Source organism: Astyanax mexicanus, chromosome 20 (genome assembly GCF_023375975.1).
Source record: "Astyanax mexicanus isolate ESR-SI-001 chromosome 20, AstMex3_surface, whole genome shotgun sequence".
Taxonomy (NCBI): Eukaryota; Metazoa; Chordata; class Actinopteri; order Characiformes; family Acestrorhamphidae; genus Astyanax; species Astyanax mexicanus.
In genome coordinates, this window is record NC_064427.1 from 38,281,019 (window position 1) to 38,297,435 (window position 16,417).

At 37.2% G+C, this 16,417-nt stretch overlaps 1 protein-coding gene across 1 annotated transcript in view; it reads left to right on the plus strand.

Moving 5' to 3' along the window:
- Positions 1-6,490: 6,490 nt before the first annotated feature.
- b3glctb (beta 3-glucosyltransferase b) overlaps positions 6,491-16,417 on the plus strand; it is a 102,151-nt gene continuing 92,224 nt past the window's right edge. Inside the window, exons 1-4 of the mRNA XM_049468948.1 lie at positions 6,491-6,739; positions 6,888-6,940; positions 7,903-7,942; positions 11,408-11,517. Coding sequence (XP_049324905.1) covers positions 6,679-6,739; positions 6,888-6,940; positions 7,903-7,942; positions 11,408-11,517 — 264 coding nt within the window. The 5' untranslated portion in view covers positions 6,491-6,678. The remainder of the gene's footprint in view (positions 6,740-6,887; positions 6,941-7,902; positions 7,943-11,407; positions 11,518-16,417) is intronic.

Below are 16,417 nucleotides of genomic sequence, written 5' to 3' on the forward strand. Positions count from 1 at the left end.
TGGGTTGAAATCTGGACCAATCAGAGCCCCGCAGGTCCAGCCAGGCCCCGCCCGTTTGTAAAACAGGCCACACCCCCTTGCCCATGCTCCTCGCGACAACAAAGAGCGTGTTGGAGGGCAGAAACTGAGCGTGTCCGCCGTTCGCTTTACGCAGCGACGCTTTAATAACGCGCACGGTGCCATTCACTCAGCAGGTATGTTAGCTATGTGTTGACCTCAGCAGGATTCGTTTATTAATTATTTATCAGCTCGTGTCTGTGGATCACTCTCAGAGCAGAGTGGACTATAGTGGAGTATAGTGGGTTAGAGCTATGGGGACGACATATACATCATCTCTGTCATCCTGGAGTGATGATGTCATGGGGAGACGTGAGCGAGCGCGAGCAGAGCAATCAGGGACAGAAGAAGAAGAAAAAGAAGAAGAAGAAAAATAAAATAAAGAGGAATATGATCAGATCCATATACAAATTAGTTAATTTCTACGCTATAATGATGATATAATAAGTGCCTCATCCTGAACAAGACAAGGCGGTGTGACGTCAGAGCCTTGCTTTGCCAAATTCTTTCTAAACCACATATATAGATCATATGGTTCACTCGCTTCCTTACAGTAATGCACAGTAATGAACTCTGAACGTACTGAAGATTGATTAGTTAAAGAAACAGCAGCAGCAGAAGCATCAACAATAGCATCACTTCTCCTCCAGCATGGCCACACCATACATACAGTCACTGAGCCACACCTCGGCGCGTGCCGCTTTCAGCCGGGCGCATGTAAACACGGCCACGCGCTCAAATGAGACACAACAGGAGAAGATCAGGAGCAGGGGGACATCTAGCGGTCTGTACTGCAGACAATGTATTCTATCAGTTAAATTGAGCATAGAATGGAAAACTTAGATTAGAGATCATCTTGACTTCATTAAAAAAAAAGAACTATTAAAAAAAGAATATGGTGACAAGAACAGGAGATCATTTGTACCAAATGAATCAGTTTCTCTTATTTTGCTATTTATAGGTCTATGTTTGAGTAAAATGAACATTGTTGTTTTATTCTATAAACTACGAACAACATTTCGTAGTTTTTTTTTTTAATTTAGAGCATTTATTTGCAGAAAATGAGAAATGGCCGAAATAACAAAAAAAGATGCAGAGCTTTCAGACCTCAAATAATGCAAAGAAAACAACAAGTTCATATTCATAAAGTTTTAAGAGTTCAAAAATAATCAATATTTGGTGGAATAACCCTGGTTGGTTTTTAATCACAGTTTTTTCCATGTATCTTGGCATCATGTTTTCCTCCACCAGTCTTACACACTGCTTTTGGATAACTTTATGCTGCTTTACTCCTGCTGCAAAAATTGAAGCAGTTCAGTTTGGTGGTTTGATGGCTTGTGATCATCCATCTTCCTCTTGATTATATTCCAGAGGTTTTCAAATTGGTAAAATCATGGAAACCCATCATTTTTAGGTGTTCTTTCATTTTTTTTTTCAGAGCTGTGTGTTTTTATGTCTTGTGTCTTTATGTCATGACTGACCAAAGATAGATATCCACATTGTAGAGGATAAACATGTTGTATTGTATTCTATTGCATTCTATTTTGAGACTATCACATGGAAGACACACCAAAAACCTTAAACACTGAAAATCAGGAAATATTTACTGATTAAATTTTAGTTTTTCTTTTCCTGCTTGGAGAGTTTATGTCATTTTGTTTAATCGTGGCATATATATTTTCTGGGTATTTATTAGTTTAAGACTACTACACATATTTTTTTTCACTTTTCTTCTGGGACTTGCTTGTAATTGCTGGTCATTCCCTCAACCTACACAGAGCAATCCCTTCTTAAGCGACTCTTTTCTCAGGATATTTAAAGGGTTTATGAAGGGATTTCTTGGCTTGGTGGGGAACAGAAATTCCATTCTGTGTCTCCACCTATTGGAGAGATGTGGTACTTTCTCTCTCTGTTCTGGCTCTTACAGCTGTCTGGTTAACACAACTGTGGTTAATCTCTGTTTTGGTGTGCTTTTGTCATAAATAACTTTTTGTTTCAGCCCTATCCTGAAGGGATTAGTTTCTCAGGGGGTCCTAGTGTTTTTTTCTCTTTATGTGGGGCCTCTGTGATTTTATTCCCATCTGGAACGACCATGTAGGTGTTTTTATCAGACAGGAATTACCTACTTTTTTCGCTGAACTCTGAGTTTCTTCACCTTGCATTAAATAAAATAGCTATTTGTCCACTGCCGCGCACCGTAATTACACTTTGGGCGCTCCATGGTTTCCACAGAGATCCATGTAAAAAACACAACAGCGAGTGGACCTGGAGGAGCTACTGAACGCTACTGATGTCATGTGACTGAGAAAGCCTAAAAAAACTCACTAGTCCTCCTATTTTTTCAATTGCAGTCCAGATGCAGGACTTTTATCTCTGAGTAGAAGTGTGAAATATTTTTCACAGACGTCCCCCTGAGAAACTAATCCCGTCCGGACAGGCCTTTTGTAATTTCTGTGTTTTGTGTTTCTTTTGAGCCTTGATTTTTTATTGTTCTGTCTTTTATTAATTTTCTCTGTTTAGTCTTCTTGTGTTATAACGAGGCAATAACGTCCTCATGCAATACAAAATGTTCCCCGCCGGACAGAGCTGCAGCTTTCAAAATTTCCACATCAAACCTGAGAAAGCATGTGGTGTTGAGTATTTATATCATTAAACATTAATCTGATTAAATGTTAAAAATAACATGTAAATATCAGTTAAAGCAGAGCAATGGGAAGTTAAAAAATAATAATGAACTGTAAAACTATAAAAATACAGTTTATAGTCACATATATGACCATAACTTTTTAACAGTAAAGAAAAAAATGTATCATAGAAACCTATACCACTTGTTCTTGAAAATGTTTTATGGGGGGTCTAAACAAATACTGCCTGAAAGATCCAAATTATTATGAGAAATAATAGTTTATTAAAAACAATTTAATTTATGATTTGATGTACTTTTTTACATAAGAAATTAAAAGTAACTATGCAACCTTTACTCAAAGTACATTTTAAATTGAGTACTTTTTTTTACTTTTACTCGAGTAGATTTTAGATGGGTACTTTTACTTTTACTTGAGTAGAATTTTAGCAAAGTACTTTTTCCACCTCTGTGAGGTACTGTACATCAGTGTTTCTCAAGCCTTGTCCTGGAGGCCCACTCCACTGTATGTTTAGTGCATATCCTGTTTTAACTGTCAAATAATAGGGTTTTAATCTGCTGATTAGTTGGGTTAGGTGTGTTAGGAGCAAGGAAAAACTAAATAAACTGCAGGAGTTGAGAAAAACTGCCTAAAAAAAAGTCACTAAGGTTTCACTCTACACAAACTTAAAAAATCAGAATTCTTTACAGTAGTGAGTTAAATGCCTATAAAATCCATCCTATACAAAGTATACAAAGTATTCCATGATTTTAATGTGAATTCAGTATCTGATACTTGGGACATTTGCATTATATTTTTTATTCCTTGCTATTTTTTTGTGAGGGATTTTTTTGCATTTAAAAAACGCCAAGAGTTTACTTTTAGTGCTAATTTGAATACAGTCTGTCTGTCTGTCATCCGATACTTCAATAAAGAAATGACGATCATCAATCTCATTTTCTGGGTTGTCTTGTTGTTGGCTCTCTGGTTCACCTGTCATCACTTTTATTTGAACAAAAGCAGGGGAACTTAACTTAAAATAGCTTCTTCATCCTACTTGAGCAGATTAAGTCCCTGAAGTTTAACTGATTTTCTGTTATACTATGATGATTAAATGTTCCCTTCTCAGTACTACTTTCTTTGCATTTGAAGTTGAACAAAACTTTCATAAAAATGCCCACAATAATTGCTTTTCATGTATTTTGGAGGAAAAAACATTAATTATAGATTGTTTTTTTCTTTAAAACGTTTAATTTAGTCAAATAATTGATATTTTTATGTGTAAGATCAGTCTGATAAAAATAAGGACAGTGTAACATGGTGAGAGATTCATCGCTGCATTACCCTCATTACCCTGAAGGACGCCAATAACTCCAAAGGACAATGTAGAAGGTTATAGCTTAACTGCCTGCCACCAGCAGTAAATCTGTAGGATTTATAATGTTAATAACAACTCTGGCTTTTACAGCATACCAAAGAAAAGCTAAAACACATTTCTATTTTTTCACATCACCTTCCTCTTACATGGAAATATGAAAAAATGGAAAATTACAGTATAAACTGTATTCACAAAATAACAAATGAGGAAATATTTTATTTTTAAATAGATTAACCATCAATAATAAAAAAAAAAAATTCTGAAACATGTTGTTGTTAATATTACTGTTGTTACCTGCTAATTTTCTAACTTTTAATTACATTATTTACTCTGTTCCTTTTGTTTATTTAGATTATTATTTACAAATTTACAAATGTGATTTTGACAGCCCTATAAAGTCCTACAATGCACTCATACTTTATAATATTGTGAACCTTAAAGACCGTAGAAAAGCATGGGCAGCACACCTTCTTTATAAAGTCAGTTCAGCACAGGTCTAGTGCTTTATTAAGAGAGGTTTTCAAGAGGCACCTCCTTTTATAGCTAAGGGGCATGGTGTCCCGTGTGACTTTGAAGATATTCCAGTCTCTCATTTATGCTACACACGGAGTACACATCCATTACCATCCATTACCTGTTCTGGGGGTCTTCATTCATCATAAAACCACAGTTCCTGCACCAGACCTTATGCCATTCCTAGCACACAAACGCAGGTAGCTCAAATTGCTGCCATATATGTGTAGAGATTGTCACGGTTGTAGAGAGATGAGAAGGTGAATAAATATTTCTAATTATCTGTTTATTTGTTGGGTGTCCCTTATTTTCATTTCTGAAAGGTGGCAACCCTAATAAAGGCAAAAAACAGGAAACAAACACAAGCAAATAAAAACAGAAAACAAGCTAAAAAAACTGACTGAACTAGACATAACCAAACTGGAAGCAAGAACACTGAAGCAAAGGGGCTAATTATAGGAACACAAAAGGAACACCTCAGAAAGATAAGGAGAGCACACTAGCACAGGGTAACAAATGAGACACAGATGGGGACACTAATTAATAGGCGGGGCTAAGGCAGAGAACTTAAAACTACTTTTCCACCTCTAAAGACGTGTAAACACTGTTAATGTTTCAATTTATCCCTTCACTACACAGTCTGTATATATAAAACCTTGTCACATCTTTTGCCTGTTTTCTGTCTATTCTCATGTCTGTTATTCTCACGTGTCCCGGCTTCTCTGTGTTTCTTCCCTGGTGTTTTTCCACTCACCTGTGTCCATGTGTAGCTCCGCCCCTCATTAGTCAGTCCCCAGGTGTTACCTGTTCTCTTTCCCGCCTTGTGTGTGTATTTAAGCGTCTCTGTCATTAGTGTTAGTTGGTCGGTTCTTCTGTAACGCTGTGCGTTTGTACGTCTGTCACGGCTGTGTATATCCCGTCTGTTATTTAGTCTCCCGGTCTCTGAGTTTCTGTTTGGTTTATGTTTTGTTTTTTGTTCTATAATAAATGTTACTTGCATTAGCGTCCGCTCTCCTCGTCCCGTCCTTCACACAGCGTTACAGAGGATACAAAACACAACAATAGCACATGGCTGGGAAACATGACAGGTAAACAGAGGGGCAGGAGCACAAGAGACCAAATAAGGGAGAAACAGAAGACAAAACAGAAGGCTAAGGTGTTACAAACCTAAAAGATTTGCATTCATTATTTTTGTAATGCCACTGTTAAAAATGTGTTCATAATGTTCCTTCTTACAGATCACTGCAGTCATTCATTCTGTAGTCCTTGGTATGCCCATATTTGGCGGTCTCTTTCTAAGATGATCTTTCAATGGGCAGAATGAATTGTCTTTTTGACAAATCTCCTCTATCACATTCTGTGGTGAATAAATATATTCAGAACCCTGTATATTTATTCTGTGTACCTTTTCCTCCTGAAAATCACTGAATCCTCTGAATTAAGAGATTGAGATTATAGTTATAGTTGTAATTAGAATAATGCTACATATAAAAGCTAACGCTACTGTGCACTACTGTTTTTATGTCATGGGACAGAAGCATGTAATACTAGCAGGATAGCGGTGGTATAAAATTCTTTATCTTCACGGATGATCATTAAAGTATTCCAAGAGGTGAAAACCACGTTCCATCTGGTCATATTGAGCAGTGTAGTTTGTGTTAAAATTGCCTTAATAATCATTAATAATCAGTTATAACACATACTGTACGTATAGATGGCTGTGGGTTCAGTATTCTGCAAACAACAGGTCATTGTTGCCCTTTCTTTGTATGTGTTATAACTGATTATTAATGATGTTTATTTACCACCTGATTAGTAACCATTAATAAACTAATTGTAAACCCTTTATAAAGGTAGTCTTATTTTAAAGTGGTACCAAATCTTGATTAGTAATAAAGAGCGTAGTATGATGTTCTCCGGTTCACCGCCAGAGGCCGCTGTTTCTCCGCAGGCCCCTCCGCATCATGGTCGCCCCCGTGCTGTTTATTCCACACAGCGCGTCTGTTTACTGTGGAGGAGCGGCGGCTCTCACTCTGATAATAGCCGAATTTATGACTCCATAACCCGGCCGATACACTGCCTCGGTACCGCAGAGACAGGAGTGCTATGTGTAGTCGCGGGGGGTGCAGTGTGAGGCTGCTGCTGCCCTGGTTTCTGCTCTGCTGTGGTGAGTAATGAGTGAGTTATAGCTCCGTTTTTAGCCTAAACCAGGTTTCTGCCCTGAGTTCACACCCCTCTACTGATTCACTCAGTGATAATACTCTCTCTCTCTCTCTCTCTCTCTCTCTCTCTCTCTCTCTCTCTCTCTCTCTCAGTTCCTCTCCACAGCTCCACCCATCATGTGGCAGGAGCAGCAGGTGAAGCTCAAGTAAGAAAATAATATTTTTTATTTTATTTCAGCCTCATCTTTGATTTTTTATTTATTTATACACAGTAAACAACAGGTTAATTAAATATAAGGTGTGCTTTTGCTTGCTTGAAATAAAAACCTGCAACTGCACCGGTTCAGTACGGAAAAGATTGGGGACCCATGTAAGGTGTGGGAACAAGATCCTAATGTGTGGAAAATGTATTTTTATCATTTATTTCTCATTTTTCTCGTTTTTATGAACACTGTATTTTATTGTATTAATTTTTTTATGTTTTCCCTGTCTATCCTGTTGTCTTGGCATAACTGCCACTTACAGAAAGTAACATTTACCACGAGTGACATCAAAACCTATACTGTTTTATTTTCAAGTAACTGAAGAAGCTTTCTGCATGATCAGCAATTAGGTATCAGCAATGAGGTAAAGCCTAAGCTGTTCACCCTGTCATGGAACATTTAAAGGTAATTTAAATTATTGTAGAAAATTAAAATGTTTGCCACTCTAAGTCAAGTTTGATAAAACTCATGTGCTTATCAAATAGCGTTTTTTGTGGCAACTTGTCGTGACAGGATGGACACATGCATGAGAAGAAATAAAAAGTGATTTGGCTGGTAATGTATGATTTCTGTATAGTCATCCGGGAAGAAAAAATAAATCCATTAATGGAATAACCTGGTCTATAATATTCAGTATATTCAGGTAGAGTCAGCTGACCTCATTCTTTCAGCACATACTGTTGCTGAACCTAAACCTGCAGACCAACTGCAGCATCAACCAACCAACCCTACATCATTTACTCACTTAAATCCAGGTAATGACTTTTTTTTGGCCAGGTGTACAGTTTATAGTTAAAAAAAATAATAATAATCAGTATTCTGTTAATGACACAAATAAGAGAAAATGAAAACAGCATATTAATACTTCTTTATTTTTTTTATTCTTCTTATTCCTATCCCTCTAGAGAACAGTGGACACAGACGTGTCTGTAAACCAGTTAATCGGTGAGTTAAAATTGCCATATATGCATTTATTGGATTTTGCTCTGTTCAGTAATGTGTAATTAGTTTGGGTTGTTTTGGTTTGGGTGAAAAATGCTCAGATGCAATGTAAAAAAACAGTCTCTTTTAAACTAGTATTTACTTGCATTGTCTTTGATTAATTAAAAAAAAATAGTTTGATGACCTGAAATATTTAAGAGTGACAAACATATAAATAAATACTTTTTTTTACACCACTGTATGTATAAATGTCAGATAGGTCTATATTTGTCAAAATATGTAATTTGATCTTCATCTATTTCAAGGGTTTCGGCAAATATAATGTTTTGGTTGTTTTGGTTTGGGTGAAAAATGCTCAGATGCAATGTTAAAAAACAGTCTCTTTTAAAAAAGCTATTTAAAAAAAAAAATATATATATATATATAATTTAATTATTTTTGCACTGCAGCAGAAAAAGTAGCTGCGTGCAAAAATCCAGATCATATTATGAAGTTCTATTATATACAACTAAATTCCTCAAAGCAGTGAATGATTGTAGCCATTATGTGTGTATGTGATCCGATGTGGTCCTTAAAAAGTTAAAATATATATTGGATTATGGGATCTCAGTGACAGATCCAACCATCTGCTGTTTGAGGTTCATGCTTTGTCACTTCATATATGGATCACCTTCTTTTAATCGATAAAGGAAAAAGCATTTTACGGTGCCTTTAATAGTGAAGTGGTGAGAGAACATTTGCAGAGATAAGACGGATGATATATATATTTTTTAGATAGGAATCACCTCATGGATCTCATTCATTTATTCTCCACAAGAGGGTGATATTGGCATTCAAATAGATTTTAGTGGATGTGATCAGCAGTGCTTTTATCATACTTGATGGAAGTGAGAAGAAAATTACATGTGTAACATTAGAAACATGTAAAATTACATATTTTAAAAAGGACAAGACTATGAACAGACGTTTTTGGTTGATGTTGATGTCAAATTAGGTATTCAGTTGTCCTCAACTTAAAACACAGCTGGATGTGAAAAATACCTCAGAGTGGATAAACCAGAGACTGTAAAAAAGATGTAACAATATAAGCAGAGGGTACACTAGCTGTTGCATTTAAATAAAGGAGGTAGAATTACAGTATATTAGAAAAAAAACGTGATTGAAAGTTGTTCTGTTTTGCCATTGAAACCTATGGGGATGGGTGGGGTTACACGGCTTTCTGAAACCGAACAGCAGGGGGCGCCAGACCTGTGGTGGCTTCACTTTAGAGAGACGATGCTCTGTCCAGATATACACAGAATATGAAAAAACAGTCAAGCATCACAAATGCAATACAGTAAAATTTTGAATACTCTGTGTCACTCCCCTCTCTCTCTCTCCTGGTCATCTTCCTGGCCATCCATCTGCTGCAGTCTGTTTGGCCACAAATTCTCTTCAACATCACATCTGATGTGTTCTTTAGCAATGCACCATGGGAAGAATGCCTGAGCCATCCTCTACACCAGGGGTCTCAAACTCATTTTTGCCGAGGGCCACATTGGCATATTGGCTGTCCTCTGAGGGCCAGATGTAACTTATAAATATAAGAAAATGTAACCAGATGTAATACAAAATGAATGTAATTACTCCTTAATGTTAAATAACTCTCAATATACTATTTATTCAATCAAATATTACAGTTGCATGGAAAAATGGTTGCTTGTTGCTCTATTAACATAAATCCTTTTAATTTATAAGTTATATAAACTTTGATCAAAACGTTTGATACTGAAATAAGGCTTAATAAATATAAAATCAAAAAAGTGAGCTGTGACAGATTTAGCATTTCCTCAGATTTAGCAGTTCCTCATCCAACCACTAGTCGGAGCTGCAGCTGCAGCACCACAAGCCCGCAGTCTTTGCTTAGTCAGAGCTGCAGCCCAGCCACGGGCTACAGGGCTCAGCTGAGCCAGTCTGGAGCGTTTTTAAAAATTTGTAAGTTCTTCTGTGTATGAAATAAAATAACCCCACTAACCGGATAATACAGCTCTCTACAGTTTATCTTTCAGCCCAAGCAGCTAACAGCAGCAGTTTAGAGCAGCGTCACGGAGGCACTGCTCGGATTACATTATAAACAGGTCAGTTAGCGCGCTGCTAACCTCAGGATGTTTATAACTACGGAGTTTAGTGGACACACCACGGCTGCAAGGTTAGACTGTTGAAGGCTACTGAAGACTACTAAAGCAGGCAACGCAGCGTAAGCAAAAAAAAAAAACAAAAACCACACACACACACCAAAATACAAGTTAAGATAAAATATGAAAACGAACATAATAAATCATAAATAATTAAATTGAATTGCGGGCCAGATGTATGTTTATTTTGTTAACCCGTGAGGGGCCGTATGAAACCGCGTCGCGGGCCGCATGTGGCCCGCGGGCCGCTACTTTGAGACCCCTGCTCTACACTGATCGCCTGTTATATCTTCACAGGACTAGCATCAAAGTACTAAAGGTGGGCGGATCGATCCAAATATCGATAATATCGATACCAACACTGGTATTGGTATTGAGCAATACTCGTGTAAAAATATCGATATTCAAGCTTTTTTCTCTGCCGCACGCACTGACTGCTGCGCACGAGGATTCACCACAGTCTACTCTCTGGTCTCTTGTTGTTGCACATGCGTCACATGGCTCAGCAAAGCCAGCCAAACCGCCACGGAGGTAGGCTCAGCCTGGCCCCGCCCACTCAGCGCTCTCCTCGAGTCGACACGCCTCTACCTCAGGAGATTAGTGTTGAGTGATATTTTTTACACTCTGTTTATTTAAGAAAAACTTGCATTTGAATTGCACTGAAAGGAAGACAATTCCTTATTTTTATTGTTTTTTCCAAATGACAATTCTATTAAAAAAAAGAAACAAAGAAACAAAGAACTAGAAAAGATGTCTAGTGAGGGGAGAATTTTTATTTTATTTTTTAATATTTTTTTACTTTATATTTAAACTTTGTGTTGTTACTGTTCCATTGTTTCTAAACAAAAAATGTTGATTGTGATACTAAAGTATTTTGTTATCACTTACAATGTTTGGTGAAATTATATCCTAGGTTTTTGGATCATTTGGATCTATAAAGCTTAAATATTAAAAAGTATCGGTATCAGTATCGATATCGGCAATACTAGCCCTGCGTTTACTTGGTATCGGATCGATACCAAAATTCCCGGTATCGCCCACCTCTACAAAGTACTAGCACCAGGCCAAGCTGTATATATACAGCAATGCCAGCATTCAAAATCATAGACAACACCTGTCAGGTAACAAACTGTAGATTTGTCACCTGTAAAGAGGGAAACTCCTCCTCGTTTGAGAATGTCATCTCAGTTTCAAGAAATGAGCCAAACCAATGGAGAAAAACTGTAAAATGAGACTCTCCCTCTCTGTCCCCCTCTCATTCAGTCTCTCTCTCTTTCTCTCTCTCTTTTCTCAGCTCTCAGAGAGGTTGTATTTGTGATTCAGAGCCAGAAGAACTCTTACCACACCCTGAGGGCAGAACAAAGGAGAGCACATCTTTTCCATCAGGCACAGCTTCTCAAACAGGTACCTGCTCAGGCAGCTTCCTGTTGCTCTGGTTGCGACTCATACAACTCCACTGTTTGAGAGTTGTTGGTTTTGGGGAACTCATTTGCATAACAATCTCTCTTGTGCTCTTTTTCTGTATTTTAATCTCCAAGATTTAAATATTTTCTAAATATTTTATAATGTAGTTTTTTCCAGCATGAATTTAATACAATATGAATCAAATGCATTGTAGACTATAGCTTAGTATATACTATTTATATGAATAGTGTTTAGTATTTTTCTGACAGTGGTTTGATGCATATATAATGCAAAATATAAAAATCTAATCTGATTAATTAGGACTGGTGTAAAATTAGTGTAAATTTGTTTAAATTTCAATTCAGATTTATTTATTTAGTGCTTTTTTTCTTACAACAAATGTTGGAGTCTTTTAGTTAATGTATCCAATTTCTGGGTGGTTTTTACCCACAAAACTGAGACTTTGGGTACTCTACCAACAAGTGGGTGCCCAGTCAAAATGATTACAAATTCATAAATTCAATCCATTTTTAATAGTTACATAAACACTATAAACGGACCTAAAATACTTAATGTTTAAATATTCAAAAGAGATATTTCTCTTCTTAAGAAGAGAAAGTTCTATTGCACAAGTAAGACACAAATTTAATATCAATTTACAAATAAAGGCTCCATCTGCTCTGATTATGAGAGCAGCCCCGGCCGCAGTGATTGTTAAATTCAAAGCTCTTATTCAAATGCAGCTCATCATTACTGAGTCTCAAATCAGGGAGCTTCAATCTTTCGTGTTGTTTGTTTCATGCAACTCAGAACCATGCCGCTAGGGGGCGCTGTTAACCTGATTTCTCTGCATGGCCTGTTTGGAAAGTGTGAGTTGGGGGAATGGTCTACACACAACTCACAGCAGGTCCATCTTTATGCAGCCCGTGTGTCTGTATATCATTTTTAAAGCCGTCTGTCTTGCTGATTGGAAAGTGATGGACGTCATTGTTGTCTCCTCGTTCTTGCGAGGTATTCCTGATTGCAGAACAAAGAGAGAGTGGACCTTTTGGGAGGAAATCTTTGTTTTGTTGCTTACTGTTCCAGTGGTGATTTGCACAATCTACCTCTGTCACACCTACACACACATATAAACATCATAAATAAAAAAAATCTATATCAGAATATCCAGTTACTGTATAACTTTGCAGTTTAAGTTTGGTTAAAGCAGCAGTCCCTCATTTTCTTTTTCTTTCAAAATTCAATTTAATGAAATGTAGTGTTCTGGAATGATCCCCTCCAAAGTCTTAAAGCTCTTATTCCTTAATTTGTTCATTCGTTTTAAAATGTCTAGTTGTGGTCTCTACTATGAATGAATGCCATGTGAGCTGGTATAATGGTGCTTTAATCTGGTGGAGGAGTAAGTGGAGAAAAACTATAGGATTTCAGCTCTTGCTTAGTAATATTCATACATGAGAACATATCGCCTCTGATTGGCTAACAGCACTGTAAGGCAGTGATGGACAAGAGTTAAAAGACGTTTTAAAATAAAGATATTTTTACACTGATAACAGTCTTTGCAATGTCATATGTTGCTTTACAACATGTGTAATAATGCCCTGCTAAGTGCAGTTCAGCCACTGACCTAGTCTTAGAGTCTCCGTGAAACGCGAAATCCACTGGAGATCCTATTTAAACCTAAGTAAAAACACAGTGGTCCACTGTAATTTATTTATTTTTAACTAGTGTAAACAGAACTATTTCTCTATTATCTCAATTGAACTTGGCTAGTGTTTTTCCTCCATAGACAAATTCTAACCAGTTGTTCCTTAGCTCTGAATTACTGGGCAAAGCATATAACACTGATGTGTTGTTTGCACAAATAACACAGGAACGAAGTTTCCATGCTGTTCCTAGCGATGTTAGCTACTGTCTGACGAGAGTTAGACACAGTAGACACAGTGTTTTTCCTGATCGACTCTTTTTTACGAATATTTTCTTTTACTAGTTACTGCAGACACGACTCTGGTGACTCTGTTTGTGGCGTGCTTGCAGAAATGGCTTCTTTCGCATCACTGTCCCATACAGCTTCTCCTTGTGCAAAGTGCGCTGTATTGTTGAGCGATGCACAGTGACACCATCTGCAGCAAGATGATGCTGCAGCTCTTTGGAGGTGGTCTGTGGATTGTCCTTGACTGTTCTCACCATTCTTCTTCTCTGCCTTTCTGATATTTTTCTTGGCCTGCCACTTCTGGGCTTAACAAGAACTGTCCCTGTGCTCTTCCATTTCCTTACTATGTTCCTCACAGTGGAAACTGACAGGTTAAATCTCTGAGACAACTTTTAGTATCCTTCCCCTGAACAACTATGTTGAACAATCTTTGTTTTTAGATCATTTGAGAGTTGTTTTGATGAGCCCATGATGCCACTCTTCAGAGGAGATTTAAATAGGAGAACAACTTGCAATTGGCCACCTTAAATACCTTTTCTCATGATTGGATACACCTGGCTATGAAGTTCAAAGTTCAATGAGGTTACCAAACCAATTTCGTGCTTCAGTAAGTCAGTAAAAAGTAGTTAGGAGTATTCAAATCAATAAAATGATAAGGTTGCCCATACTTTTGCACCGGTCAAATTTTGGTTTAATGCATATTGCACATTTTCTGTTAGTACAATAAACCTCATTTCAATCCTGAAATATTACTGTGTCCATCAGTTATTAGATATATCAAACTGAAATGGATGTTACAAACACCCAAATATTTAGATCTAAAAATTATTAAGATAAATAGGGGTGCCCAAACTTTTTTCATATGACTTTACCTACTGTATTACACTAAGAACAAGATAAAGTGGATTGTAGAGGACACCTTTAATAATTATTCCAAAAACGAGTAGTCTGGTAGGTTTGCTTGTTGTAACTGCTGAATACATTTGTACAGTATTTGCCTGTTGCTTTTAATTCACTGAAGTATTGAGCACCACTGCATTAATGCTTGTGTAGAATTCTAATCTAATATTTAATGACAGAATTTTCATTTCAGGCTGCTAATCTGTTTAAAACTGCAGCTATTAGTTTGGCAGTAAATGACATGTTTAATTGATTATTTAACATGTAGACAATGTTTTTATCTAAACAAAAATGCATGAGCAAAGCATTATTTTTCCTTCACAAACATAATAAATTGCCTTCTAATATGACTTAAATCATATTTACACTACAACAAATACATTTTTACCAAGGACACAGAAATGGGTTTTAATTTTATTTTAATTTGGCCGGTCAGACAAAACTAAGAAGGGTGAAGGTTCTGGCAGTCTTCTTTCATTTTAAAGTTAATAAGCCTTAATGGTAATCCTGGGAGGACTCAAAGCTATAGATGTTTTTTTTTTTTTTTTTTTTTTTTTTAATGTTCCTATAGCCGGAACTGTGCCTTTGCCACAATCCTTGGAGAGCCACTGAGAGTTGTTTGGCCTTCAAGGCTTAATTTGTCTGTTAATGTAGTGTAAATTGTGCACCCATGTGTGTGCCTTTCCAGTCGATTCAGAAAGCAACAGGTGGAGTTTTAGAGTTTTAAATCTCTGGGATAATTAAAGCAAACAGGATGCACCTGACTGCAATTTGGTGTTCTACAAAAAGGACAGATTTTTTTTTCAATATCTCTAAAATGTCTCTAAAAGCATGCTTACTTCATTAATATGAGTGAGTGGCTAAGTGTAGATCATTGTATAAAAATAACGATTTTATCTGTTTCAAATTAAATCCACAGCACAACTGTGTTTCTGAATGTGTTCTATATGTGTGTGCTGTGTATCTGAATGTTTTTTGCTTAATGCTATTTGCTTTGACACGTACATTTAAAAAGTTGGTTATTGGAATAGAGACTTTTTACAGTGGTGTGAAAAAGTGTTTTGCCTCCTCCATGATTTTTTGTTTATGTCATATATATAAATATAAGTCAAAGACAACACAAGTAAACACAAAATGGAGTTTTTTTTTTTTTTTTTTCAGATTGTTCCCCATTTTCTCCCAATTTGCATATCCAATTGTCCCACCCCTTTGTGCGTCCCCATCACCGGTGACGCCCGTGACCTTCGGAGGATGCGGACGAGCACACGCCTCCTCCGACACGTGTGAAGTCAATCACCCCTTTTTTCGAGCTGCTGCGGATGAATCATTGCCTGAGCAGCATCACAGCGCGCTCGGAGGAAAGCACAGCGGCTAGGTTCCGATACATCCGCTCACAGACGCCTCGTGCCGCCCAGCGCCACTTTAAGTGTGACGGGGAGAGAGCGCCATCTACCCACCCCAGAGGGAGCAGAGCCAATTTTGCTCCCTCTGAGCGCCGGCAGCTGATGGCAAAGCTGCATGAGCGGGGGTTCGAACCTGCGACCTCCCGCTCATAGTGTGTGTTTTTTAATGAAGGTTTTTATCATTAAGGGAAAAAAACTCTTTAGCAGCAACAACTGCAATCAAGTGCTTGCAATCTTTCAAAGCAGTGTGGAATGTAGAATGCCTTATAGATGCAGTGAATCATACCCAAAAGCCTCAGCTGTTGTTCCTTCTTTTAAATGATACAGTACCAGTCAATGTTTGCACACTTTCTCATTCAGTATTTTTCTTTATTTTAATTAAATTCTACATTACATCTACATAGATTAGTATGAAAGACATGAAAACCCCTTTTTATTATCAGTCATTTTGTGGCCTGATAAAATACAGCATATGTACAAACACTGTATTGTGTATTATACAACAGTTAGTTCCGACCTCACAATCTGATTGGTTGAGAAGTGTTCTAGCCGTGATGATATTTCGTGATAACATCACGGCCTTCTCACACTAAACTTGTATCACTCCGCCGACGTGTTGCAGAGTAACGGCGTATATACACAGGACACCTGCAGCAGTGTTAGCTTA